Source organism: Triplophysa rosa, linkage group LG21, assembly GCF_024868665.1.
Source record: "Triplophysa rosa linkage group LG21, Trosa_1v2, whole genome shotgun sequence".
In the NCBI taxonomy this organism is placed as follows: domain Eukaryota; kingdom Metazoa; phylum Chordata; class Actinopteri; order Cypriniformes; family Nemacheilidae; genus Triplophysa; species Triplophysa rosa.
Window position 1 is genome coordinate 8,972,419 of NC_079910.1, and position 26,872 is coordinate 8,999,290.

Here is a 26,872-nt window from a genome sequence, read left to right on the forward strand (position 1 = left end):
ATCCTCTCCCCCTCACAGCTTTCCTCCGCCTCTCTTTCCGAAACACCTCTGCGCCTGCCAAGTGTGCAGGGAGGTAAGTGTTGGAGAGGGACGGGGGAGTCCTGCCGAGAATCACAATCAGATAGTTAACGCTGTCCTCATCAATGCGCTGCTCCTTGAAATACAGTGTACCACCACCACGGTCATTGTAGTCATTGTAGTGTTTGGGACACACTTGGCAGAAACACTGACTGGCTGAAATAAAGGAGTCAGTCTGTGAAAGGAACACCATTTGTGTTCTAAACACAAAAATCTGCTAGAAAGGGTTTGGCAAATAAATAAATAAATGAAAAATGAAGTTTTGTTTTAGCCTAGCTCAATGCTTTAGCAGTCCTTAAGTACTTGAGTTTTCTAACATTTTGCCAAAAAAAACAAACGTTTGGATTTGCAGTTTCATTTGTGTATTGTCTTTAGAGAAGGCCTGTGGTCAGCTGTTGGGCCGCACCCATGGAAGTATTGACATGGGAACTGCAGTGTTTTACAGGGGTACAGTGGTCGGAGGGACAGACAGACTGAGAATAGTTTAATTACATCTGCGGTGCATCTCTGACTTCTGGCCGAGTGGGCCGGTGTCAGCAGAGGGCCAGCGCCGGATCGCCCGCAGTCCTGAGGCGGTTCTGTGGTTTACCTCAACAATCTCATCAGACTGACTGAGCAAAAATACTCCCCTGGATGCCGGATTCCCTGGGGTTAGACAGAACTGACGCATGCTCGGCCTACCAGTAATAAAAAGAGAGCAAACATCTCTCAGGTTATAAAAGGCAAAAGAAAACCACTGTTTGTGGGCAGGACGTCAAAAAAATGTGCATTGAAGCACCTATGGTGAATTAAGTGGGTTAATGTTACAGCTTTTCGATGAGGCTTCTTGTAACATAAAGCCTGGTTGTGAACTTCGGGTGACCCAGATGTACTTCTGTGTTAAAACCAAGTATCTTTGGCATGAGGAATGGGAGGCTCAGCAAAGCCTGCGACCGCATGCGTTGGGTTTCTCTTCCCAAAACTTAGTTCAGTTCAGTCTCATTGAGGTATTGCTATGTTTCCTGAGTGGTGTATCCGAAAATTACACTTGCTGAACCATTTGCTGGTCGACCACTGTGGGTTTTTCAATGGCTGATGCCGATCTAGATTTTTAGTGTTTGGAATATCCGTCTTTTGCTTTAGACAAATCGTATCCACAACAGCTTAAATGGGTAGTTATCCCAAAAATGGAAACTCTTTAGTTATTTATTCTACCTCCGAAATGACTTTCATTTTTCTGCACAACACAAAAGAAGATATTTTAAAGAACATTTGTAACCAAACAACTTACCAGTGAACTATCCCTTTTAAAAAAACATGTTTTTCCATCTTTTACCCAAAATTGACTAAACAATAAATAAAAAAAGTTTCGCAGTTGTGAACATCATTATGGCACAATTGTGTGAATTGTTGTGATCAGAAAGGCTTGACTTTCTGATATACATCCTCACACTCTCTTTCTCTCTTTCAGTTCCGAAGACATGCAGTCCAAAACAGTTTGTCTGTAAAGACCAGGTAACCTGCATCTCCAAAGGCTGGCGATGTGATGGAGAGAAAGACTGTCCCGACGGCTCTGATGAGGCTGCAGATATCTGTGAGTGTGCCTGTCCCACACTTTTTCAGCATGACATCATGACAGGAAAAATTATTATGATTGGCTTATCTCGGCAGAGCTGTAATACACCAGTTGTGGCTTGTCATAAGAAACTCAGAAGTCAGTTGGAGATAAAATTTTTTGGTATAACGGTTGTTTCCTGTTGACACACAGACGTGCAGAGGGGTTTTTGAGTGCTGGTACTTATAGAGCTGCTGAATTTTTATATTTATGGGGTGTGAAAAAGAAACAAAATAAGAAATCAATGTTCGAAATTGTCCCAAATTTGCAATTTTAAGCTTGTAATAATGATTTAGAATTTGAGCTTTCGGGTACGATTTTGCAGAAAATGTCAGGTGTCATTAGACCCACATAGGGATGTAACGATAACTGGTTTTGTGATAAACCATGATAAAAACGCCAGATTTTAGTTATCATTAAACCATACCAACTTATCGTTACTAACGGTAAATACTGTCCAGCGTCAGCCAACAGTACAGTATAACAGAGGCGCATTATGAAATGCGGGTTTCGTTCATTTATGTCAGGAGTGCAAAATAAACAAGCAAAATAATGTTATTGATATGAGATACATATTCATCCTTGTCTGCTCCCGTTTATTTGCGATCACAGGGCTTTAAGTCCAAAATGTGCATTTTGGAGGAAATATAGATATACTGAAACACATGAAATACTTCATATTTCTTTAGACAGACTGATGATTTTGAAGCTCCTTTCAACTCTTATCTGTTTCTTTGGCATTCGCTGTTATGACTGGAGCTGTCTCCTGGGTCCTAAAGCACATCCGATTACTCACGACAGTGTAATAGACACACTTTTATTAAAGTATTAAAGTCATCTTTAATTTAATTTGATTACTAAAATTTAATTGAACTTTTAGAGTCCGAAAAAACAGACTTAAAGGAGACAATAAAATGGATTTTGTATAGGCTACATATTTTAAGCCCAGACACAGACCAGCCAAAACAAACAAATGCTCATCGCGTCACTTCTGGCAGCCCCTAAAACGATCCAGTCAGGGTCGCCGCATCAGCAAATGCAGAAATATTAATGATCATAACGCAAGGAAAATAGAACACATATGACTGTTTTAGCTACATTAAATATTGGACATGAACAGTTTGATTAATAGCCTAAATTCTTTAGTCTTTAAAATGTATTACGTAGTAGGCCCTACGCAAAGTTTTTGGATCGCGTTCTAGGCCATTCTTAGTTTTAGACTAGTCGACTACACAGTTACAAAACTTTCGTTTAAACTACTGTCAAATTAGTCATAGCGCACAACCCTCATGACAACACAAAGTGCTCTTAGCAAGTCACATCAATATAAAACTTGGTATCAATACTTTTTGGATATTTCCAGCACATTGCAACAAAATCACGATAATACTGATAACAGTGATAATTTTGTTGTCTATAACCGTGATGTGAAATTTTCATACCATTACATCTCTAGACCCACGTAAAGATAACTACGTAAAGTAACCTGTAATTTTATGTTTCAAACAGAGATGGCGATCTAGAGGCAAAAGTTACAGATTGCCGCTTTATAATTTATTAATTGCTTTATAGTTTATTCTGTCAGAAGATAGAACAGTACAGATGACTGAAATAGAAGCTTGTATATGTAATTATGTGTTATGTAGGGTAGCGTATGGGGCTCAAGCGCAGACACATACCCGCTGGGTGCCTCTCCAGAGCGATGGCACTAATTAAAAAGGCTCTGTTTAGTCTGACTCGTGGTATGCCATCCCATCTGACCAGGTGATCTGTGCGTGTGAGCTCATCTCAAATACACAAAAACAGAAACCTGGCTCCTGTCATTTAAGAGTGACCTAAATGTTTACAGCACACAGACCTTCCGAAGCGCTTCACTTCACATCTGTCACATTAGCCAGACACTCTGACAGCGGGCGGCCATGATGGTTTCACCATCAGTTTGTTTGGTGGTTTACTGTCCAGCAGGAGAACAGACAGAGGTAGGTAAGCGTTTACACACAACCTTCTGTGTTGTAACTGAGGACGGCTACTCGTCCTCACAGGCTAATAAGCAAAAGATTACGCAAGCAGATTCAGGAAAGTCCATGTAAACACGGTCCATGCCTGTGTTTACTGGATTCATTCAGACCCCTCATTGTTATGCTAATTTCACAGCGAAAAATATATTATATATTAATATAATATCTTCCTCTTTATTCACTTTGTTTCTCTTTGGTACCAGTACATTGTCATTATACAGTCATTGATGCTATGGAAATTGTATGCTGTACTCATGATTGATGTATATTAGAGATGCACCGATCGCCAATAATCGGTATCGGTCGATGTGTTCTGCAGAAGAAATTAAGTCCTTACAGGTTCGAAATAACAAGAGGGTGAGTAAACGATGACAGAATTTTCATTTTTGGGTGACTTTACAGGAAGAAAGACAAAACTCAACAATGCTAGTATTAGTATTAAAATAAAATTTTAATTTTAAAATTTGAGCTTTCAAAACAAACGGCCCTTAACATACAGTAGACATCTTGCATCACTTGAGCTAGTAGTTCCTGGGTCTTTAAGAACTGACAGCACATAAACGTCAAAGTATTTTCCACCCGCAAACAAACTTTCTGCTGTGATCTCCCATGTGCCATTTGAGAAGTGCCACTAATATAATTTCAGTGCTGCTAATGCAGTTTGGCTGAACAGACAAAGAGGCCTTTTCATTAAACGTAAGCTCTGACCTTCTGATTTATCTTGATCTGTTTCTGCCAATTACACACATTACACACTCAATCCTCTTTGTTACAGCCATTTCCAGCGCTTCAAATCCGAGAGAAAATCATTACCAGCTGTCAGCATATCAAATGAGAATGTATATGTAAATTCAGAGTTAGTGTCATGTCTCATCCTGATCTTAACCAACATTGTTTTATGGTTAAAGTCTTTTGAGAGTCAGTAGGTGTTGTTTGCCAGATGTCCCAGCATGCAACACCATATATCGTAAAAGTTTTGATGTGGCTTTTCGTAGGTGTGTCGTATGGTCATAAGGTGTGTTGTGTGTTCGAAAGTTTCTTGTTTTCAACTTCATCTTTCTAGTCAGGTTAATTACTAACTAACAGACCCAGCTCCAACCAATAGTGTGGTGCCGGAACACTATAAATCTCTCTCTGGCTGTCTCTCTCTCTCTCTCTCTCTCTCTCTTTCGTTCTGTCTCACTTTCTCTCTGGGAGAGATTTCAACAAGCCTGGCAGCTCCGTTCGCCCAATATAGGACTTGTTTATGACTTTAAGTAGGTCAGTATATCATTAGAAAAGCACAGAGATAAGAGAGGAGTGAAATCCGGAATTCTTTCCTGGATTTTATCGCCATTTTAAATGCACTGGATCTTAGAAAAATCTTTAGTTCAAAGCACTACAAATATTTTGCTTCTCATAATGTTACCATATCTAGCATAATGTTTTTGTTGTTAACACCAAGAGTTGATGTATTTCGGTAAATCCACATGTTGGGGGTAAAACAAAGAGACTTGCTAAATATTCATAACAGATGTGTGAGGAGAATACACTTTGCTATTGATCAATTGATGCTTTTTTGTTCTACCAAAATAACCTAAATTTATTAAATGTCAACTTTTTCTTTGGCTTTTTAATGAACGAAGGTTTCCGATGAAAAAAGTAAAAAAAACATAGCACAAATGGTGTGATATTGAAGATAATGTGATATTTGAATTAGGCATTGGTTAATTTTAAAAGATAAAAAATAGTCATTTAAAATATAATATTAATTTTAAAATCTTATACCTGTTTTGAATGAATATACACTAAACATTAAGAATATTTGTTATGCGGTTGTGGACAATATATTGAGATAATGTCAAATATGTAGACCCATGCTGATTCCAATAATGTTTTTGTTATTTGTAAATATGTAGAATTGATTCTTTAGGAAAGTTTATGCGTATTATGCTGAGCTTCTGTAAGAAGTGTGAGTCACGGTGCTTTTTCATTGTCTTGTATCTTAATTATACGGCGGTTCCCAGGTGTCTTACCCAAGCTGCAATTATCTTCCAGAGGTAAAGACAGATTCTCACAGTTTGGCTGTGTCAGGACATCACGCTGCATGCTTGTGAAGCTCATCTGAGTCATCTTTCCCAGGCTGAATCAAAAACACAATTCTCTGATTCTCTTTGTGTCATTTTAAAATTGTCATCTCTACCATCTCTCATTTGCTGTTTCTCTTTCTTTTTATTTTCATTCTTCTTGACTTTTGTTTTGTATTTAGGCTCTGTCCCAAAATCCAGCCAGCTTCCTACATACACAGCATATTTGAGCAACACACAGTTTCTCTTTTTTACGTCCTATATTGTGGTATTGTAAAACACAAATGATGTTGTGATGGTTTGAATTAGCTGCGCCTGGTTTGCTATTTATTTTTAACAGCATTCAACAAGAATGTTTTTTCATTCTGTAGAATATCAGAGAATGCTTTGATGGCCAGCATGGTTGTGGTTGGGAGCAGCAAACAGCACCAGATGTGTTCAGAAAAGCTACGCAAAGAGAAAAAAACTTTCATCTATGTGGGTCACTTTAGGGCTACAGAAAGATTTTTTAAAGAGACGCTTACTGCGCCAAATGTTTTTGTGAATCAGCAGTCTTGTTCCAGAAAGCTCTGGGGAAAGGAGAGCAATCGGTGTGGGCTCACATGTATCTGAGTGTGTATGTAAATGCCGTCTTTTCACATTCTGATGCTGTTACAGAGTCTTTGATTGAATGGTCCAGGAGGAGTGATTAGTCAGTGTAATTTGCACTTGTGTAGAGCTTCTACCACCCACGGCCTCCCCCGAGAACACTGATGTCTGTCTGCATCATTACAGCCATTGGTTAAACTGGGAAAAGGTTGTCAAACATGCGACCTGCAGATGCTGGTTTGGTCTCCCTGGTGATTTTTGTCCTTGATTACTAGAGGTCAACTGATAATTTTGCCGAAACGGTGTAAAAAATCTTGATGACTAAAGGAATAGTTCACTTAAAACTGTATTTTTTGTAGTGGATTTACCCTCATGCAATCCCAGACCTTCTGCAGTTTTTTTTATAGTTTTGCCTCGAAACACATTTATTCATGAGTGGTTTGGATTACTTTAATGATGCTGTTTTTGATGTATGTGCTTTTTACAGTTTAATTTTGGGACCTATGTATGTATAGAAAATAAATGTGTTTATTTATAATATATAAAATATATACAACCGCAGAAAAGTTAAGAGACCACTGCTAATTTTCACTTCAAATCAGCATTTCTAGATGTTTTGTGGCCATTCCAGTCCCGTGTCTGTTGAATTTCAACAAAATCAAACATCAGGAGAGACAAACTCATCCAACTGCAAATGTGAAAGACTGACAGCATGACAAGACACATGAAAACTGATAAAAATCGAGCCGATCACCTTTTTACTTTTTTTTTACATACAAATTAGGGATGCACCGATATGTACATTTTGGCCGATATCGATAACCGGCAATTTGTTAACATTGGAAGCCTTTAACCTCTATATTGGCCAATACAAAGTATTAAAATATTAATATAACATTTTCTGAGACTAAAACAAAAGGCAAAAAGTGCACAACTGCTTTTCTTTTAAAATATTGACTGCAGAAAACAAGGTAACCATTACTTCTCTTTTTTTATCCTGAAAATCATGTACCAAGTCTATTTTACATTAGTTAAAGATTCTTTAACTTTTAAACTTCTCTGGTATCATTTTTATTTAATAAACAAATTATAGATGTTCTTCTAGAGCTACCCAGAAAAGTGTTCTCAATAGCCACTAGTCTAACAGGTCAAACAAAATGCTTTTGTTTCTATAATTTACACATTCATGAGCAGAAAGTGAATGATCACGACAGAAAGATAGTACTGGACTGGATGGTGAGCAGTGTTCACCTGAAGTGGTTCAACCTAGAGGTCTTCTCGGGTCCAAAGATCTTTACCCGACCCAAATCACTTTACCTGAACCCGACGTGCATAAATTATATTTTTTAAAATAAAGACCCGACCCCGAGACAGACCCAATAAAGTTAGACCCGAGTCCGACCCGACCCAGCGTAAATGTTTTTCGAACCGGACTGGACCCGACTGTAAACGTCTTCGACGTATGTGTGTCTGCAGCCCTGCACACCAGCCTGACCATCAAATCCCAGTGGCCTGGTAACCAGTTCGGCTCGCTGCTTCGTTTATTTTACGCATTAGCCTATATTTTGTGTTATTGTGATTTCACAATTCGTCTTTCAGTTGTAACCAGTGGATATGAAAAACTAAATAGGTCAATTAAAACGAAATTGATAGGGCAATAAATCGTTGCTCCTCTTGTTGCAATTGGCAACTCTGGCAAATTGCTCAACAGAAAACTCAGGATAAAGACGCAAAACAGTATAAAGATGCAGTTTAATCCAGTTTTCTTGATTGACAGGTCTGGCTCAACGTAAATTAGCCTTACCATCCAGCTACGCGATGTCGCCAGAGGGGAGTTGGTTATTTTAATTTACCCGAGATCCGAAGACACTAATATTATACCTGACCCGTGTCCGAGGCACCTGTGAATATTTTAGATCCGAACCTTGTGTTTTTGGTTCTAAGTGAACCCGTGAAAACCTCTAGTTCAACAACTTTCTTTGCAGTATTTGAGGGCTTATTTTTATTTTTGCCAGTTTTTTCGGTTTTCAATATCTGCAAATAAAAAAAAATATATATTTTTTTTAATTTGAAATTTGGGAGAAATATTGTTAGTAGTTCACAGAATGAAACAAAAATGATCATTTTACCTAAACAAAATAGCACATTTTAAAATCAGATAAACAGTCGCTGAAATTATCTCTTATTTTTATGCCATGTGGGATGACATGAGGGTGAGTAAATTGTGAATTTTCATTTTTGTCAAAACTATTCTTTAATGATCGTGATACTTTGTTAATGTCTGATGTTTAATACGGTAAGTCACCGTAGAATAGAAATAAGCTTTATTATCTTAACCTTTGTGTAGAAATCATTTCAAGTAATAGATAATTCCACCAAAAAATGAGAATTCTTTTATCATTTACTTACCTTTGTGCCATTTCAAAACTGTATGACTTTCATTCTTCTGCAGAACATTGTTGCAGAAGATGTTGCTAACCGAACAACACCGACCCCCATTGGCTTTCATTGTATGGACACAAAACTACTAGACATTTCTCAAAATATCTTCTTTTGTGATCCACAGAAGAAAAGAGTCATATACAGGTTTTAAACGGCATGACAGTGAATAAACAGTAGCATGAACATTGACAGCACACCTTAGGATAAACGTAGGAAAAATTCATAAATGATGAAGAGATCATATGTTCAGGAGTGTAACAGAATTTGTGAATGAATACACATTTTATGAATGAATTATTAGAGGTTAGGTCTGTAGAAGAACGACCTTGGTAGCCGAAGAGTTTAATGAGTATTCTGGGCGGCAGAGACAGAGATCAGATGTGCGTTTCATCTGACCCCATTCATCTGTTAAAATGCCCTTCCGCTGTTATTGGGAACGGCGAACAGAAGGTTCGTAAAGGCACGCCGGGTTAATGATGCGTCATCGCTGACCCTGAATGAGCTGATCAAAGACAGCCTGAAATTAAGTGTCAGAAAACAGACTCCACCGTGGCGGAGAAGAACCAGGAAGGTCAAGGTCAGTTCGTTTAAAGACCAATTTGTATCGTTCTGCCCCTAAGCTTCCTGTTTAGAACGAGAAATAAATTATTCATGATTCTTAAAATATAACATGCACATGTCTTGAACATTGTTGCGTTTATTTTTCGTGACATGCATGGTTGCGATATGCACCGGGAAAGAGTCTCAAAGATATTTGCACTGAAAGCGGTGCAATATAAGGGGTTTGCGAATATGCAAAGTGTTCATTGAAGCTTGAAGCAGCGTGAATGAAAGTGAAGCAGTGACAGGGTGCTTTAGTGGGGGGAGGAAATGGTGCGTCTTTCACACACATACAATTAACAAAAGCACAACAGGGAAGCCAAATAGGAGGTCATTATGTAACTGAGGGTAAGGTTAGGATAAGCCGAGTTTAGACACGCATACAGACTGCTCGCATGGTGTTTAGACTCCCTGCTGCTCTGCTCAAGTGTTTAAATAGAGCTCATCTTGACAACATGAGCCCAGGTTACCTCAAAGTCACAATACTCCGCTAAGAATGCAGAGTCAGTTTTTGTTATTCAGTCAAAAATCATTAAATTCATTCAGTATCACATTCACAGTTGCTAATGCTAATAGGGAATTTTGGTAGATTGTGCTTAGTGATTCAGTTCAGTGTCATTCAAATCGACTCAGTTGAGTTTGATTTGATTCATTTGCATTCACTTCGATTCTTCATTTAATAAATTTTCAGTCATTTAAGATTTTGAAGTTCTAAGTAACTTGTTAGACGTCCAGTGAGCAGTTTCATGGCCTGAATGAAACCTAAATCTGGTGACGGAGCTGCAAATAGTCTTAATCCAGATTCCTTCTCATTGTTGGTTGAATAAGGGGATTGCATTACCTATTATGGAGGAAACTGAGTAGTCATGATTTCTGGCTTTGTGGTGTGTTTACTTACATTCACATCCTGTTTCTCCTTTTATCCCGCTCTCCCTTCAGCTCTTGTTTTGGTTCTTGCACAGAGGGAGCAGCCAGGTTATTTGAGTAAACCTCATTGGGTCACATTTTATCTCCAAGATCAAGAAAAATGGCATGTGTTCCATATTCGATATCTTAACATCATACATGAAATACAGCCGCGAAAAAAAAAGAAAGAAATCATTTCAAAATTTTATTTCAAATGATCATTTCTAGATGTATTGTGGCCATTCCAGTCCAGTGTCTGTTGAATTTCAACAAAATCAAATCTCATGAGTGATATAAAGTCATTCAACGGCAATATAAAAGACTGACAGTATGACAAGACACATGAAAACTGATGATCACGTTAAAATAATTTTTATTTTATGGTAAATTGTTGAATTTTATGATGATGTTTTTAGTGCATGTGCTTCAGAGTGTCTATGGCACTGCAGGAAGGAAGCAGTCGTCGCCTGTATGAGTGAACTCCTGTTAGCAAACGACCAACGACTTCCAGTTCACTCACAGATCACAGAGCTCTGCCCCCAATCCATTCTTTCAGAACATCCGGCTGCCTCGATTATTTCCTTTCTTCACAAAACACCATTTTGTGTGCCAGCATTGCTCCTTTTACTTTTGTTTTCCTTTTGTCCCCAGTACGTTAACATTTTGTTAGCATTTAGCTGGTACTAGATTAATACAATATATAAAGTAATGTATGGACAGTGAGTGCTTTTCTTTTTTTATTGTCAAGAAAGTGAGTGCTTTTCTTTTTTCTGTGTTTGACTATCGTTAAAGTCATAATAGTCACCAGCAGCTATATTTTCTTCCATATTTCAAAACTACATACATTATTAAAATGTGCTATGCCATGGCAGACACAGATAAATCCAGAACGGTCCATCTAAAGCTCCTGAGGACCTACGACACTCTTTCACTGCTTTAACAGCATGTGATAGATGGAAAATGTCATGTGATATGAATCAGAACTCTTATAAATATGAGACTCTTGGAAAAAGAGGAAGGTACATGCCGTTCCTCCTTAAATTTAGCAGAACAGCTGAAATTAAACAGAGCCCAGGTTGGGCACATGGGGGCTGTTCTGGGTGCAGCAGAAACTCCATTTATTCTGATGTTGGTTTGGTGTTGCTGGAACAGATTAGTGCAGTAATAGAGACCATCAGCTGTCATTGTGCTGAATAAAATCGCTGTACAGTGGACTCTAAACTTGCTTCAAATGGCAAAATGACTAAATGCAAATAGTTTTTGCAATTCAACAAAATGTAAGTTGGATGAGTGAAGTGTGTTTTGAGGGTTATCGCTAACATTTCTGCTCCGTTTGTTTCCATTTATCCTAGTTCTGCATCATTTTCTAAACTAAACAGAGCACGCACGTGACATTGTTGAAAATAGAATTTGAAGATCATAATGTGACCCTTGGTATGAAATGAAAACTCTTGGGGCCTCCCACATAAATATTTTTCCAGCCGAATGTCAACGAACCAAATAAACACGCTGGATCCTCCACTTCCGTCCCTGAAGATAGGCGCACACATGCTGTCGAGAGACCTAATGGACCTTCAGAAGAATCTACCCGCTAAACCTACAATGCAACGCAAAGCCAAACTCTTTTTCACCTATATTGGAGTTGAATTCACCCCCAGCACCTTCCATCCCCCCTTTCTTGTGTTTTTTTTAAATGGGTCAGCAGATGTTATGAGTAGAGGTGGAGGGGAAGAGAGAAAGAGGAGGAGGAAGAAAGAAAAGTATCCAAGACAAACAGTTTGCTTTGCAGTGCGGGCCGTACTGAGAGAGAACGGCCGGGCCAATGGCGATGCTCGGCACAGTTGACATTCTCCTTTTGTTTTTTTCTGGATGGGGAGAGAACAAGTTACAGTCTTAACAAAAGACAAATTTTTAAGGGATTCATTTTGTTAACTTGTGCTGTAATATTTTAGTCATGAAGAAACAGTGGCACAGAATTTACACAATTCCTTTAATAAAGTATTGAATCAAACACATCTTTTAAAGATTCATGTGTGGAATCGATCACTTGCTAAACCTGTCAACGTTCAGTATGAAACCAATGACCTGTTAAACTAGCTGTGAAGGATTTGAGTGGAAATTAGTTTCTTTATGTCATTGAAATGTGTTAACTTGTGTTTGTTTGTTGTGTCTTTCTTCGCAGGCCATCACACCCAAGTGTCGCAGTGCCCTCCCAATGAGTTTGAGTGTCGAGGAACAGATGTGTGTATTCACCTGAGTAAGCTGTGTGACGGCGTCCCAGACTGCACAGATGGGCGTGATGAAGGACCGCACTGTCGAGGTGACACATCTGCAGACACCCATTAGCAAATTAGCTATTTCTTCTTTTAAAAGTTTTCGGTTTGTGTTTTTGCACAATTTTCACAGGTGGTAACAAGTTGAACGCTCGTGTCAGTGTTTGTATTAGTAACTTGGATAATATCAGTGTCACTTATCAGAATTCTATCTTGTTGGTGTACAAAGTCTAGAGATACTCTGGCTTCTCGAGTTGACTCGAGTATCTTTTAAAGTAATGATCCACTTAGCAAGTACCTTGATGAATTGAATTGAATGTCATTTTCAAGTAAAAGAGGTGTTTGTGATGTTGAAATAAATCTCAGTAGTGTTTAGTCCAGGTCTGGATACATAAATACATCATTCTCCCCTGCTGGAATGTTAGAATGACAAACCAGGGTTGACACCGAATGATAAATAATGTGCTTTTCTGACCTGACCCCCATCCTGCGCTTTGAGCTTAGACACACAAGCTGGATCAAATGGGCGACCCTTTGAACCTGGAGGTAAACACTTGCACACTCTTCCACACGAACCACTCGCATTCAGATACACAAAGGTGCACGCAAACATACGCACGCACGCCTTTCCCGTTGAATGTTTGCTTAATACTGGTTTCACAGAAATGTTTGCAGTTTCACAAGCATTCCGTTGTTTGCCCCGAACAGATCCAGAGTTTGTGCAAGAGACGTTTTCAAAACATGCTTTGTCAGTGTGTATTTCTTAGTAATTATCACAGAGTTGTTGACAGGGGGAGTGAGGGATGCCTGACTGCTATGCTAACAATGTAGCGATGTACGGAGTGCAGAACAGGATTAAGAAATCCAGTGATGGAACGTTAACAAATCTACTGTCGTATCAGCCACGGTCATGTTAGTCTGGGTCATTTTACCCGGGGGAACTGTAAATTCAACCCTTTCGCTGAACGGAGAACAGTTTCAATGCTGGTTTGAATGTGTTTCTCCTCCTGCTAGCAGTGTTGGGGGTAACGCGTTACAAGTAACATGCGTTACGTAATCAGAGTACTTTTTTAAGTAACGAGTAATGTAACGCAGTTACTTTATACATTTACATATCACTACTCGAGTTACTTTGTTTTTCAAGTAACTTGAGTTACTTTTCAGTCTAATCATTGATTTATACGAACATTTTTTACACTGCAGAAGTGAAATTCTGAATTAAAAGTAGTGTAGACATGATCGCTCATGCTTGCGCAGAAACAGTCGCTAGTCAGACATAGGCAGTGTTGCCATGTCTGCAGGTCTGCAGTGTTCCGGCTTCGTTTTTGTTACGCAAATCTGGCAACCCTTGACACAGCGATGGGAGGCCAGAGCTCAGATGTGGAGCTATAGTGTGGCCGCACTTGCCACCATGGACAAAATGCCGGCAAAGCCCGGTCATGCTCAATAGATAACTTTCAGATCGTGAAATTAGCGCGAGTCGCAACAGCAATCAATGGTCTCATGCCTCGTGAATGTAAACATAAGCTGTGTTCGACTGTTTGTGGCGCTGCACGCACAGACAGATCTGAAGATTTAAATGGGCATGGTCATTGTTAGAAGAAGGGTTGAGGAGGGGGCAGAGCACGGGAGAAAAAGAGGAAACAACTGTCATCTGTTAGTCTCCTCACCAAATACCAGCATATATACAACATATGTTATGTCATTTTCCCCCCCAAATAATATTATATTATATTAGTAATATATTATACATTAGCTTAATCATAATTTTGTATAACACTATAGAGTTGTTTTGGCTCAACGAAGTGCTCAGCATTGCAAAGAGGATCTGTCATATCGCTTATATATTACTTTTTTAAATAAATAAAAAACCCACCCATATTTGCCTGCCAAAAATCCTCCTTTTCCCACACAGTGTTATACGACTGGAAACGACTCTGCCATCCCAAAAGCTCACCGGCGCCATCTTGTGCAACTAGCCGCGCTAGTATATAATAAATATGGAGAGCGACACCGAAGTTAGCAGTGTCAACAGTATGCAGAGCTCTGATGAGGTGGAGGACTACTGGTCAGAAAATATTTGAAATGTGTTTTTTAAAGAAAATAAAGGTGTGTTATAGACTATATAGGATTGTTAAATGCATTACAGTGTTAAACACTAAAGAACAGCAAAGTCTGGAAAAGCATGAGCATCAGTTAGGTGAGAAAAAGTAACGCAAAAGTAACGCAAAAAGTACTTTCGGTTACTTTCCACAAAAAGTACCCAAGTACCGTATTTAGTTACTTTTTTATAGAGTAACTCAATATTGTAACTAGTTACTTTTAAAAGTAACTTTCCCCAACACTGCCTGCTTGACTTAATTGGCTCCCTACTGGCTGGAGTAAATGGTTTAGTAATGTAGTTGGAAATGGCTCCACGTCTGGACGTCTTCTCCCGCTATAAGACACAGACTCGAATCTGTCAGTCGTCCCAGACGTAACTGTTTATGAGTAGGAGTTTAGAGGAAACACAAGATTTACAGTGATTGTTTCTTATTTTATATCATTGTTGAACGATGCAGTTCAGTAAAGGACAGGTACCTAGATACAAAAACAGTGTGGTTTTGTTCATAGCTTTTGAGGGAATTTTACACAAGCATGTCAATGTTGGCACCTATCTAATTTGTCCAGATGATATGTGACACATTTTCTCATTTTGCTATCCTAAAGCTCTCATTGTACAACCTTTTTTCAACGTTGTACATTTATTTTACATTTTTTACTTTACAGTGTTATTTCACAACAGATTTGAAGGGACAGTCTTTATTTTAAGAGATAGACATTTCCCAATTTACCTGTGTTTTTATTTTACTGACAGTCATCAGAGATAAGACATGGGAGTGTTTTACGCCTTTTAGGGGAATGCCGAGCATTGCGTACTGCCAAATTACCTTTGTTTTTGTGTGTGCGTACCTGCACACTTAAGATTCTGTACAATAAGTAATTTATGAAGTGTAAGGTTTAGTTTGCAAGTTTCTGCTGAAAGTGTCTGACTAATTAAATTACTTACATTTCTCAGTAGCACAACAGTAGATTTTATTTATTAAAAATGGTGAAATCCTGTAACAATCTGTATTATTAAAGGAAATCTCATTCGAAATCAGTTATCGAATCTGTTTGTTTGCTTGTTTTATTAAATTTTGAGTAATCACTCAAAAGTCTATTCAGATGCCCTAGCACACTTGTTTTTTATTTTATAAAAGGGTTAGTTCCAGTGCTTGTTTCTGATTGGTCGACAGCGGTGACTGCTTCACCTAACAATTCTGTGTATCCCGCACCCTTAGCAGGGTAAACTAAACATTCTGTTGCTGTTTACAGTCAATCAGGGACTTTTTTTTCCAGCGGAAGGAAGGCTTTAAGTGATTTTACAGTTGCATTGATACATATTTTTCGGATTTAATATTTGTATTGTGTGGAAACCATTTTATAAAACCAATAAGGTACTCGAGGCTACTGCTTTATTGTGAATAATTCACAGTTTTGTGTCATGCCTAACAACGCTCTTCAGCTGTGATTTATTCACAATAAAGCGCATCCTCTTGTTCCTTTATACATGAAGTATAAATTTGTTAAAGTCCCAGTGAAATTAAAAATTACTATTCTTATTTTTTCATGAAATATTGAAGCATTTATAGTAAATATCTCTTTTAAATTCATGTACCCTCAAAATCTTCGGTTAAAATTTTAAAATGCACTTCCGCCCTGTAATGACTATCCATCTTAAATTACGTAAATTAGACAGCTTGGGCAGAGCATCCGTTAACTCCTCCCCTTCAACGGTCAGTCTGCTGCCAGTTCCATTTCAAAATGCAGCGGCTGTTTTTATACATTCAATCAAATCGCAGAAAAAGACGAAAGCCACGCCCACTAATTCTTCCTTTGAAATTCCCTTTTTACTCGGAAATGCATCAAAATACGGTGGTAAAAACGGTCGCAATTTCCAGTTCACGGGGACTTTAAAGTTCTTGAATATAGACCTATTACAAAACCACCATCACGCGTTCTTACAGTCATTTGTATATATTAGTGAACACTGTTAGCAGCATTTTATTCAAGAGTTAATATTTGCTTGTGTAATGTCACTTTACAATCAGTGTACTTTACTTAAAATCCAATTTTCCACCTCAGATAAAGATAGATAGATAGATAGATAGATAGATAGATAGATAGATAGATAGATAGATAGATAGATAGATAGATAGATAATAGTGTTTCTACTTAATGTAACATTGCATTAACTAACTTTCGATAGTTTTTTATTTTTAGTTTGTAGTTTAACTTACAGGTTTTTGTCAAGCAGAACTGCTTTAAATGGAGAGTGTAGTTAACCAAAATACAACACGCTTTCCCAACACACTCTGCTAGCAATTTGACAACAGTAGGCCGTGATGTCTTTATGTAACACCTCTTTTAGCTTTATTCTGTGGCTGTGTCTCTTCGCACAGGAAATTGTGCACACATGCAGGCTGATACGCAGCACTTACACGCCCTTTAAAACAGAACTTTGCACTGTTATTGGCAAAGCCATCGCACCTTTCAGCTTTATCGGAGCTGAGATCTCTGTTCTGGCAGCAGCCTATCATTCTGGGCAATTGCTTATCCATTTGTTTCTATTCAGCTGTAATTGCGTAATATTGAAACACAACAGTGTGGGTGATCGGAGTATCGATGGAATCACAGTGTACTTTTAATGTCGCAATTTATGTCAAATGGAAGATTTTACATTTGGTTTCTGGTATTTAAGTTCTTGTTAGGTTTAGGGGTCAATGAACTTTGCTTTGGTCTCTGTGTGGTACGTGAAAAAGCATCAGTAAAAAACAAACATTGCCTTCTGAACATTTTGCTTGCATATTTCCCAGTTTTTGCTGAACACCCCCCCTACCAAACAAAAACTAAAGTTCATTGACTCCTGACCTGACAAGACATCTCTCGCAGTCTTAAATTTTTCCCATCGTTACCGTACACGTGTACACACACTTACACGCATGAGCATGCAGAGACCTGTCTCCAGACAGTGATATTTTAGCCATGTAAAATATGACAGACAAACATGCTGCTTAGAAATAATTTAAGAAGATGCCATTTTTGTGCATGCTTTGCATCAGATCCTCTGCCATAAGAATTAAAGTTCCCTTTTTTTATTTGTCTGCAGTAATGCCTAAACCAAATGGATCAAATGTTTTGGGGCATATGATGGAAGGAATAAAGAGACAGCTGTCAAGTTGGACATTTTGTGCTGAACCTAGGCAGATTTTTGCTTTCTCGCTGATGTAGATGTGTGATAAAAATTCCTGTATTTGATCAGTATGATGACATAATGACGTGTGACGTGTATTCCATGCAAGATCACGCTTGCATGGAAACACTTTTTTTCCCATGCAATACACGTCATTGTTGTCGTCAGGACAACAAAAGAGGTGTCAATAAATCAATACTTTTCGTTAGTTCCTGGTCCAGTCATCACTTATCAACTTGTCAAGTGCCAAAGCGAGAATATTGAAACTTTCATCCATTTCCTGTTCTGCTTGTGAGGCATGCTGGGTCATTGGGAACTGACTGACCCTGGACTTGTTGTTAATAGCTGTGTTTTAACAGGTTGTGCGGTTTGTATACAATGTGGCTAAAGACCGACTTGAGGTCTGACTGCCAGTATTTTCATACCTGCTCCCTTGGAATTGGGATTCTGTGGTGTGCTATTAATTCATGCAGCTTTCTTTTACTTATTGCATTCTCTCTTTCTCTCATCATTTTTCTCAGCACTTCATTGTTAATTATAAAGGCAAAATAGGAGGACTATGTAGCAGTTTAATAATGCCCATAAGGTAAAGCTTGTCTGTGGGAATTTAAAGGAATAGTTCACCCAAACATGAAAATTTTGTCATGAATTACTCACCCTCTAGTTGTTCCAAACCTGTATACATTTCTTTGTTTGGTTGAAGACAAAGAAAGATATTTGTAAGAATGTTAGCAGCCGACCGTTCTGAGGCACCATTGACTACCATAGTATGAAAAATGACAATGTTAGTCAAAAGTGCCCCAGAACTGTCTGCTTTCTGAAATTCCCCAAAATATCTTCTTTTGTTTTTAACAGATCAAAAAAACAACGACAGCAATTTAAAATATCTTTTTATGTGTTAAACCGAAAAAAATGATACAGGTTTGGAACAACTAGAGGGTGAGTAAATGATGACAGAATGTTTATTTTTGGGTGAACTGTCCTTTTAAGAATGCAGTTGAGTGTTGGAGGTCCTTTCTTATATTCCACAGTTCAAGTTAAGCTTTGAGATCTTAAATTACCGTGAAAAGAGTTTTGACTATTTGTACTTCAGTTTGTAAAATAAACAAACTAAGGTGTTGGTAGAAATGCACTTATACGATGCAATTTTTTGCTCGTTTTTACAAACCCCTGTTGTTATGATAGTTATGATAGAATTGAACTTGTATTTAACCCAGAAGATTTCTTTTCATAGTGAGTCATGATTCGGCCCACACAGATTCAATGCACTAAAAACTGCAGAAAGTTTCTCAGATATTGGAATGCACACACAAGCTTCGACATATTGTATGTTCAGAAATATTTTGGTTCATTTAAAAATCTTTCAAGCTGTCTCTATTGCTGATCTAGCTGTCTCCAAGCTGATCAATTGAATACGTTTTACCATACCAAAATCCATTCTAAAAAATTCACCCATAATCAATTCAGAAAGTCTGAAGATTCCGTCCATACTGACTGAATTGCAACTAGCCAATCAAAATGCATGTTGTCTGTCACATGCTCTTGTTTGGATATTTTAAAGTGGGTTGTGGGTGTGAGGTCAGTGTATGAGTTTGGCCTTACACAGACTGGAGAAGGATGAGGGAATTGATTCGATACAAGCCGCAGTGTTTTCCCTGCACATCTTCCCCTCGCTACACATTCCACAAAAGCACCATTGTACCACACAGCCGCAGTCTTTTATTTTGTGCGATGAGGACTTTTACTGTCCCTCTGTGTATATTTGTGAGTTGTGTGCTAGAGTCACTCCTTCAAAGTTGCAGTGCATTGTAGGATAATTGGTCCTGAATATTGAAACTATTCCCATTGCTGGTGTTACATGTCAGTTATTCGCATGTTGAACTTTCCATACGTCTCACAAATGTCTCCTCTGATCACATGTAATTGGATTTAGCAATTACATGTGATTTCTTAAGATAGGGTGTATTTGATGATTATATGCGTCGGTTTCATTTAGTGTGGATGTTATTCCATTCTTTTAAAAAAAATGTTGTAATAAACAATTATAGTACTATGTTATCTAGAATTAAAGCATTTTAAATGCCCACTGTAACATTATTGTGCAAATTAATTATCACTGGAAATGATATTATTGAGTTTTTAGATATCATCAATCTTAATCCCTAGTTCATTTCAGGTTGCATGGAAGCTTCTTTAAAGAATTTTGCCGTTGTGATTTACTTCCTTAAAGTGTTCCCACATCAAACAATGTGACTGTTTTGATTGTTTTGGTTGTGGCTTTGAGATAGAGGAGACCAGTTTGTGTTTTGTATCCGATGGGCACGCTTGTTTTCTGTCTGAGCGAGTTCACACAGCAGTTGGTGGACAGTGATACAGTATTTGGCAGTACAGTTACACCCACAGTATGAAAGAAAATTCACTCATCCGTGTCCACTCCATGCTTTTAATCATACAGCGGCGGAGTCCCCTTTTGTGCTTCCATATTTTGTCAAGATATCGCCTCAATGCTCTTATAAACATTAAATACTTTGCTTGTTTTTACAATATATTTTATCAGTTGTGGGTAATAGAAAAGATATGTAAAAACATGACTTCCTGAGTATATCTAGATGTTTCCTGTTTTTTTACTGCATTTCTTGCCTTAAACATTTTCAATTTTGCTACAATATTTTTTTTGTTAAAAATGGGGATAAAATTACTGTTTAAATCTGCAATCCGTAACCTTTTTGGTTAAAAATTAAAGAGTTGATGAAGGTCATGTGACCGAAACGTCGTAAATAAAGATATATTTTTGATATTTTTGCAAGGATTGATAATGTGCAGAATTTATTTATTTATTAAAAAGAAACCAAAACATTTTATTACAAAAACTATGATACATTTTATTTATTTTGTTCAGTCCTAGTTAGAAGTACTCTGATCTGTTTGATATTTTCATTTCGTCTTAATCTGAGTATAATCCCATTGTTTCCTCTTTTCTTCTCTATAGAGTTTGATCATAACTGCACCATTATGGGCTGTCAGTACAACTGCTCGATCACATTGTCAGGTCCCAAGTGCTACTGCAGAAACGGTTATGAAGTTGGAGAGGATGGGAAGATGTGTAAAGGTGAGTTTGAACCCGTACCCGTATTGAAAGTGACCTCCGTCATCAATGTTTTATAATGTAAGCATGGAAAGACTTGCCATGAGGTGACATGAGTCAAATGTTTGCTTTTCTTTAGATTTTAATGAGTGCGCTGTATACGGGACGTGCAGTCAAACGTGCCACAACAGCGAAGGCTCCTACACCTGCAGCTGTGTGGAGGGCTACCTGCCTCAGCCAGACAACCGCTCCTGCAAGGCCAAGAACGGTGAGGACCAAACACACACACTTTCAGCCGTTCCCTTCATCTGCATTCACAAAACAGAATTGGTAATGACAAGACCCCATCTGTGTTAAGACCCTGTAGATCGACATCCGTACCTCCTGATAGCCAACTCCCAGAACATCCAAGCCACCTCGCTGAGCGGAGCCAACCCCATCTCCATCAACACCAAGCAGACCACCGCCATGGACTTCATCTACGCCCAGGAGACCGTGTGCTGGATTCACATGGGTGACTCACCTGCTACCACCCAACTCAAGTGTGCCAAGTTCCCCAACGCCAAGAGCTTCACGGAGGAGAGGACCATCAACATCTCTCTCAGCCTGCATCGTGAGTAGCGTGTTCTTGAGGATGTGTTGTTTTTGCCGTACGGGTGTCTGGTCCAGATTAGGTTGGTTTTGATTATTATGTAATCGAATACCAAAATGAAAGGAGAAAAACAGACAATTAAATTGTTTATTGCTATTATTTGTTAGACATTTAATCATCAGCCCTAGGCTGGATGATCCAATTCTCTTAACATGTACCGAACACATTCATTGGGTGTTCCAGTATAAACTAATCTCACGAGCACTCCTTGTTTGTCACCGGCCATAATTACATGTTTTTGCTGCTAAGGTTGACTTGGATTTTCCCATGATGTGTTTTACACTCAGTTCCCATCTGCAGAAACAGGGAAAGGTGTTAACTGCTCTGTCAGTATTCATTACTTTTCATTCAGCTCAGTCTATGATTAAGCTTAACGTTTGTCCAGAAATCTTATAATTAGCGTCTGACAACATGCGCTTTGTCGTGGCGTGTCGACAGTGACATGTTTGTTCTAGATTTCGCAACACAACGTTATTTTGGATGCACGACTGTTTACTGACCAAACATTTGCACCAATTAATTTGTACCTTTCATAGTTACTTTTGTATTCCATTTATACATTTTGCAAACAATTAACAATATGTTTAAGGTATATCAGATGAGTGTTATCTTGAGTGTTCTCTAACCGTTGTTAGGGCCTTGTTCTACCAGTTGAGCTACGCCTGAGACTTTTACAAGTGTTGGGTGAACTTAAACAAGAACAACAAGAACTTATAATATTAAGTATTACATCACTGTCACATTGTTGCCCTGTAGGGTTTTTCTCCATTATTAGTTCTGTGACTGATGTTGTTCTTGGCTGTGTTCAGGCAAAATCGAACACGTACATGTCTTAAAATATGGGCGAAACAGTTCCCCTTACATTTTCCTTGTTGTAAAGACCTTTCCCGTAGATTTCACACACCAGCGTGCTTGAATGAACCACAAATGCGTCATGCACACAAGTGTTGGGAAAAAGAGGCCAGCGATGACCCATGATTCTCCACACAACTTCCTTGTGAAAGAACTGCATGCTGACATGGCATTTACTCACAGCGGCCTCATTTTGCAGCTTGAGGTGTTGTCGCAATCGTACCGTAGCCATGTGTACATTTATTCAAATTTATTAGAAGGCTCATTGGAATGCTTGATTCCGATTGGATAGTCGCGGCATTTGCAGGTTCGTTATTCCCAGATAACAACCTCTCAAAACTAATAACACACTGTAACCCAGATGCAGCAAATCATTTTGACAGGATTTGTTTCAAATTTACATTTGAATAAATGAAGTAGGAAATGAATCAAGTAGAACTTTTGCACTTTTTAATAGTATTTTTACTATTTAGAAGCATTGACATTGATTTTTACATTGTCATTTCAATAATTGTAGTATCTTTGAATTTTTTTTAATTATTTTTACTTATATAGAAAATATAGCATGGCAAAAAGTAACTTTCTTCTTTTGTGCATTTCTTAATTACTGGCAGTTATGGTGAACCCTTTCTAAATATGTGATCATATGATACATGTATGATAAATACTGTATATGACACTTTGACAGATCAAAGGGATATTCCACCTAAACATTAAAATTCTGTCATGAATTACTCACCCTTAAAGTGGTCCAAACCTGTATATATTTATTTGGTCGGTTGAACACAAAGAAATTTGAAAGAATGTTTGCAACTGATAGTTCTGGGGCACCATGGACTACCATAGTAGGAAAAATGATTGTATAATTTTTATGTTCTCAAAAGGAAGAATTGAGGAAAGCAAACTGGAGTTCTGGAGCACCTTAGACTACCATGTGTTTCTACTATGGTAGTCAATGGTACCACCCAGAACTGTCAGTTCCTAACATTCTTCCAAATATCTTTCTTTGTGTTAAACCGAACAAAGAAATTTATACAGGTTTGGAACAACGTTAGGGTGAGTAATTCATGACAGAATTTTCATTTTTGGGTGCAGTATCTCTTAAGGGGGGTCAATATTCAATGAAAATAGATTTCTATTGCGTTTTTCACAGTTTTGTTGCAGCTTTACAGAAAATACATTTTGGGACACATAGTTGAGACACACAGATAAAAACTGTATAGAAATTATATAGAACATTATAAAACTGAAAAAATACGAAATATGTGGAATGCATAGCATATACAGTATACCCAGTGACACATCTTACCCCACTCTCCCCTACATGCTTTTCTCTTTCTTTCTTATTCCATCAAAGGTATACTCTTTACTTACTGAACCTAATGATTCACTTTAGTCTTAAGAACTATGTTGATGTGTATGTAGTTAAGTGGACATACGCTGCGAGGGATCCTCAAAAGCAGCTCAGACTAAATATGGACTGCTGTCTGATGAGGACATGGAATAATGGCTATAGAATACAGCGGCCTGAGATATCCTTCATCTTTCAAAGACAACAACACCATCTCTCTGTCTCTGTGAATGGGAGGATAAGCCAGTCACCTACACTCTAAGGAAGCAGTTTTGCTGGAAGGGTGCACAGGGTGGGACGACTAGTTAGCACACAGTGGTTTATTGTTACTGGAAATAATCAGGGCCTGTTTACATCCTCGGGCTTCTGTAGAGGTAGCTCACATTGTTGTTAGTGCTGCTTTCTAAGGCTAACATGACTGTTATTGACGTATAATACTTCAGTTTAGTGATATGAACAAAACTTTTTTTCAGAGTAAAGGGTTTATAGAGTGTCTGAGTTCTGTGTTATGTCTGGCCCCCTGATTTCAGAACCATCAACAGGCTAGACAGGCGAGAGGAAACTGTGACTCACGATCTCTTTCTGTAGCATTTCTGTCTTTGTCTTGCAGAAGTGAGCAGGTGATGAGCTATAGCTGGAGCGTCAGATGGGAGTGATTCAGAGACCTCGTGTACACGTCCTTTCTCGGAATAGTTGTGTAATATTTAGGCCCTATTGTGATTTGAGGCCTGATCGGGTTCGTTTGAGTAATCCAGCAGACTAGGATTTGGCTCTCGCAGACTTCAGCTGTCTACCAGAGCACACTGGAATGCACCCCAATGAATCCTTAATGACTCCAGATCCTGCCCTATTGTTTTAGTTGAGGGGTAAATGTTTAGCTGGTTAGTGTGGATCAGTTAGCCCCTGCTGGTAGACACTGAAATTACAACATCTAACACTGTCTGCAACGCAGACTCCAGGGTACTCACATGGAGTTTACAGAGTGGTTTTGTGTACACGTTTTTTTATTTTTAAATGCCCACGAGCAACTGTGGCAAATTTTAAAGGTAGGGAATATTAACAAAAATAACTTCTGAGTTTCTGTCCTGACTGAGTTATATTTCATGTTGAAACTTAAAGAGTAAGTAGCATATGATTTTTAAGGTCCTACTTTGTTTTATGGAGTGTCCAACAACAAGTTTATGTACATACAAGGTGTAAAAACACTATTATGTCTTAATATTAGGCAGTTATTTTTACCTTACTTCTTGTCTGACTCTCAAATGATTCGTTCCGCGATTCATCCGTCTAGTCCCCTCCTATCCGCTAGCCTAGTGTCATGTGATTGGTCAGATGGTGTAGTCTGTTGTGATCGGTCAAACGCGTTCATCATGTGTCTTGGACTAGTTGACACGGCATACAGTGTACGGTGTTCGTATCTTCAGATGTTATTACAATACAGATAGTACTCGACTCAGTTTTTTAAATAAATACTTTGAGAGTTAATAGATTGAACAATTAAATTAGCCGAATTAATAGCAAGATAAACAAACTGTAATACCCCAGAAATAACGGTACATGCTAATGATAGCGTTATATGCATTAGCTAAACACAGACATAAGGTTCACAAATATTTCTTGAAGTTAAGACAAAAATAAATAGTCACACTTACAGGTTGTGATTTGGTGGCGCTAACAGTTCCAAATAAGGTTGGTATTGCCCCCTCTTTCAAGGATAGTCGTTTCACATATCCTGCAGTGAACGCACCAAGATTATTGAAGCAATCTTCGGTGAAATGACGCGCGCACAGTAAAACCCTGGGGTTATACTCCCTTGGTATCGTTTGAAAAATGAATTGTAACCATTGTTCCCTCAGAAGTTCTTCCTTTGGTAGTTGAAATAAGACGGACTTAGTTTCACAACGTAGAACACAGGTTCTAGACATGATACACACGCATCACGAACGAGCGACAGTGTTTTGGGGGAGGAGACTAGTGAAGTTTTCGCGGCAGTCCCAGCAAAACGTAGGCGGGGACTATGTCTAGTGACATAGATATGCGGCGGTTAGAGACTCGGACTAGCTCATGTCTTGTTTGCATGATTCAGACTCGACTCCCATTTTTACAAGCCAATAACTTTGTTATTTATTCACCTTCGGACTTACAACTTGGCAGACAGCTTACTTTCAAACACGGCAACATAACTCACTGCATGAAATGTAATTTTCATGATCTCATGCTACATACTCTTTAAGGCTGGATATACCAAAATCAACACCCCTCCACACACTCATACCTGAAAAACTAACTAAATAAGAATGTGCTATGCATTAACTTGCTAACTCGTGTAAAATACATTAAACTTGCTAAATAATCTAAACTTTGATATATGACACGATAATATTTTGAGTAGGGCTGTCAATCAATTAATCGTGATTAATCGAATCCAGAATAAAAGTTTGTTTACATAATATGTCTGTGCACTGTGCATATTCATTTTGTATTTATAAACACATTCACATAATGCATATATTAAAAAAAATAAGATAAACATTTATAAATGTTTATATATAATTTAAATTATTGGTAAATATAAATAAATAAATAAATAAATAAATATATATATGTGTGTGGTTTTGTGTTTATAAATACAAAACTAATATGCACAGCAAGGTTATTTAAGTTTACTAAAATTAAAACTTTGAAAACATTCATGTTCGTTGAAATCAAATCAAATATTGACCTAAAAATTATTGGAAAAACTTTATTCAAGGAAAAATGGAAATGTTGCCTCAAAAATTAACTGAAGTCATTTTAAAGCAGTAAAATTATAATAATAAACAAAAACTAAAATAAAAATGTATTAATCCTATATAGCAACATTAAAAATAAACCAAAAAATTATAAGATGACAAAAGCATATACCAAAATTGCTAAAACTTTATTTTGATTTTTTGTGTTAATTTAAGTTAAAGAAATAAAAGCTAATTTAAAATATGAATAAAATTATATTAAACTAAAATCAAAACTATAATAACTCTGATGCACAGTACATAGACATATATTATGTAATCACAAACTTTTTTCTGGATGCAATTAATCACTGTTAATCG

General features: G+C 37.9%; 1 protein-coding gene across 1 annotated transcript in view; it reads left to right on the top strand.

Annotated features, from left to right (window-relative positions):
- lrp1ab (low density lipoprotein receptor-related protein 1Ab) overlaps positions 1 to 26,872 on the top strand; it is an 89,050-nt gene that overhangs the window by 19,872 nt on the left and 42,306 nt on the right. The window contains exons 2-6 of the mRNA XM_057319234.1: positions 1,529 to 1,651; positions 12,475 to 12,612; positions 20,830 to 20,949; positions 21,065 to 21,193; positions 21,284 to 21,538. Of these exons, the coding sequence (XP_057175217.1) occupies positions 1,529 to 1,651; positions 12,475 to 12,612; positions 20,830 to 20,949; positions 21,065 to 21,193; positions 21,284 to 21,538 (765 nt within the window). The remainder of the gene's footprint in view (positions 1 to 1,528; positions 1,652 to 12,474; positions 12,613 to 20,829; positions 20,950 to 21,064; positions 21,194 to 21,283; positions 21,539 to 26,872) is intronic.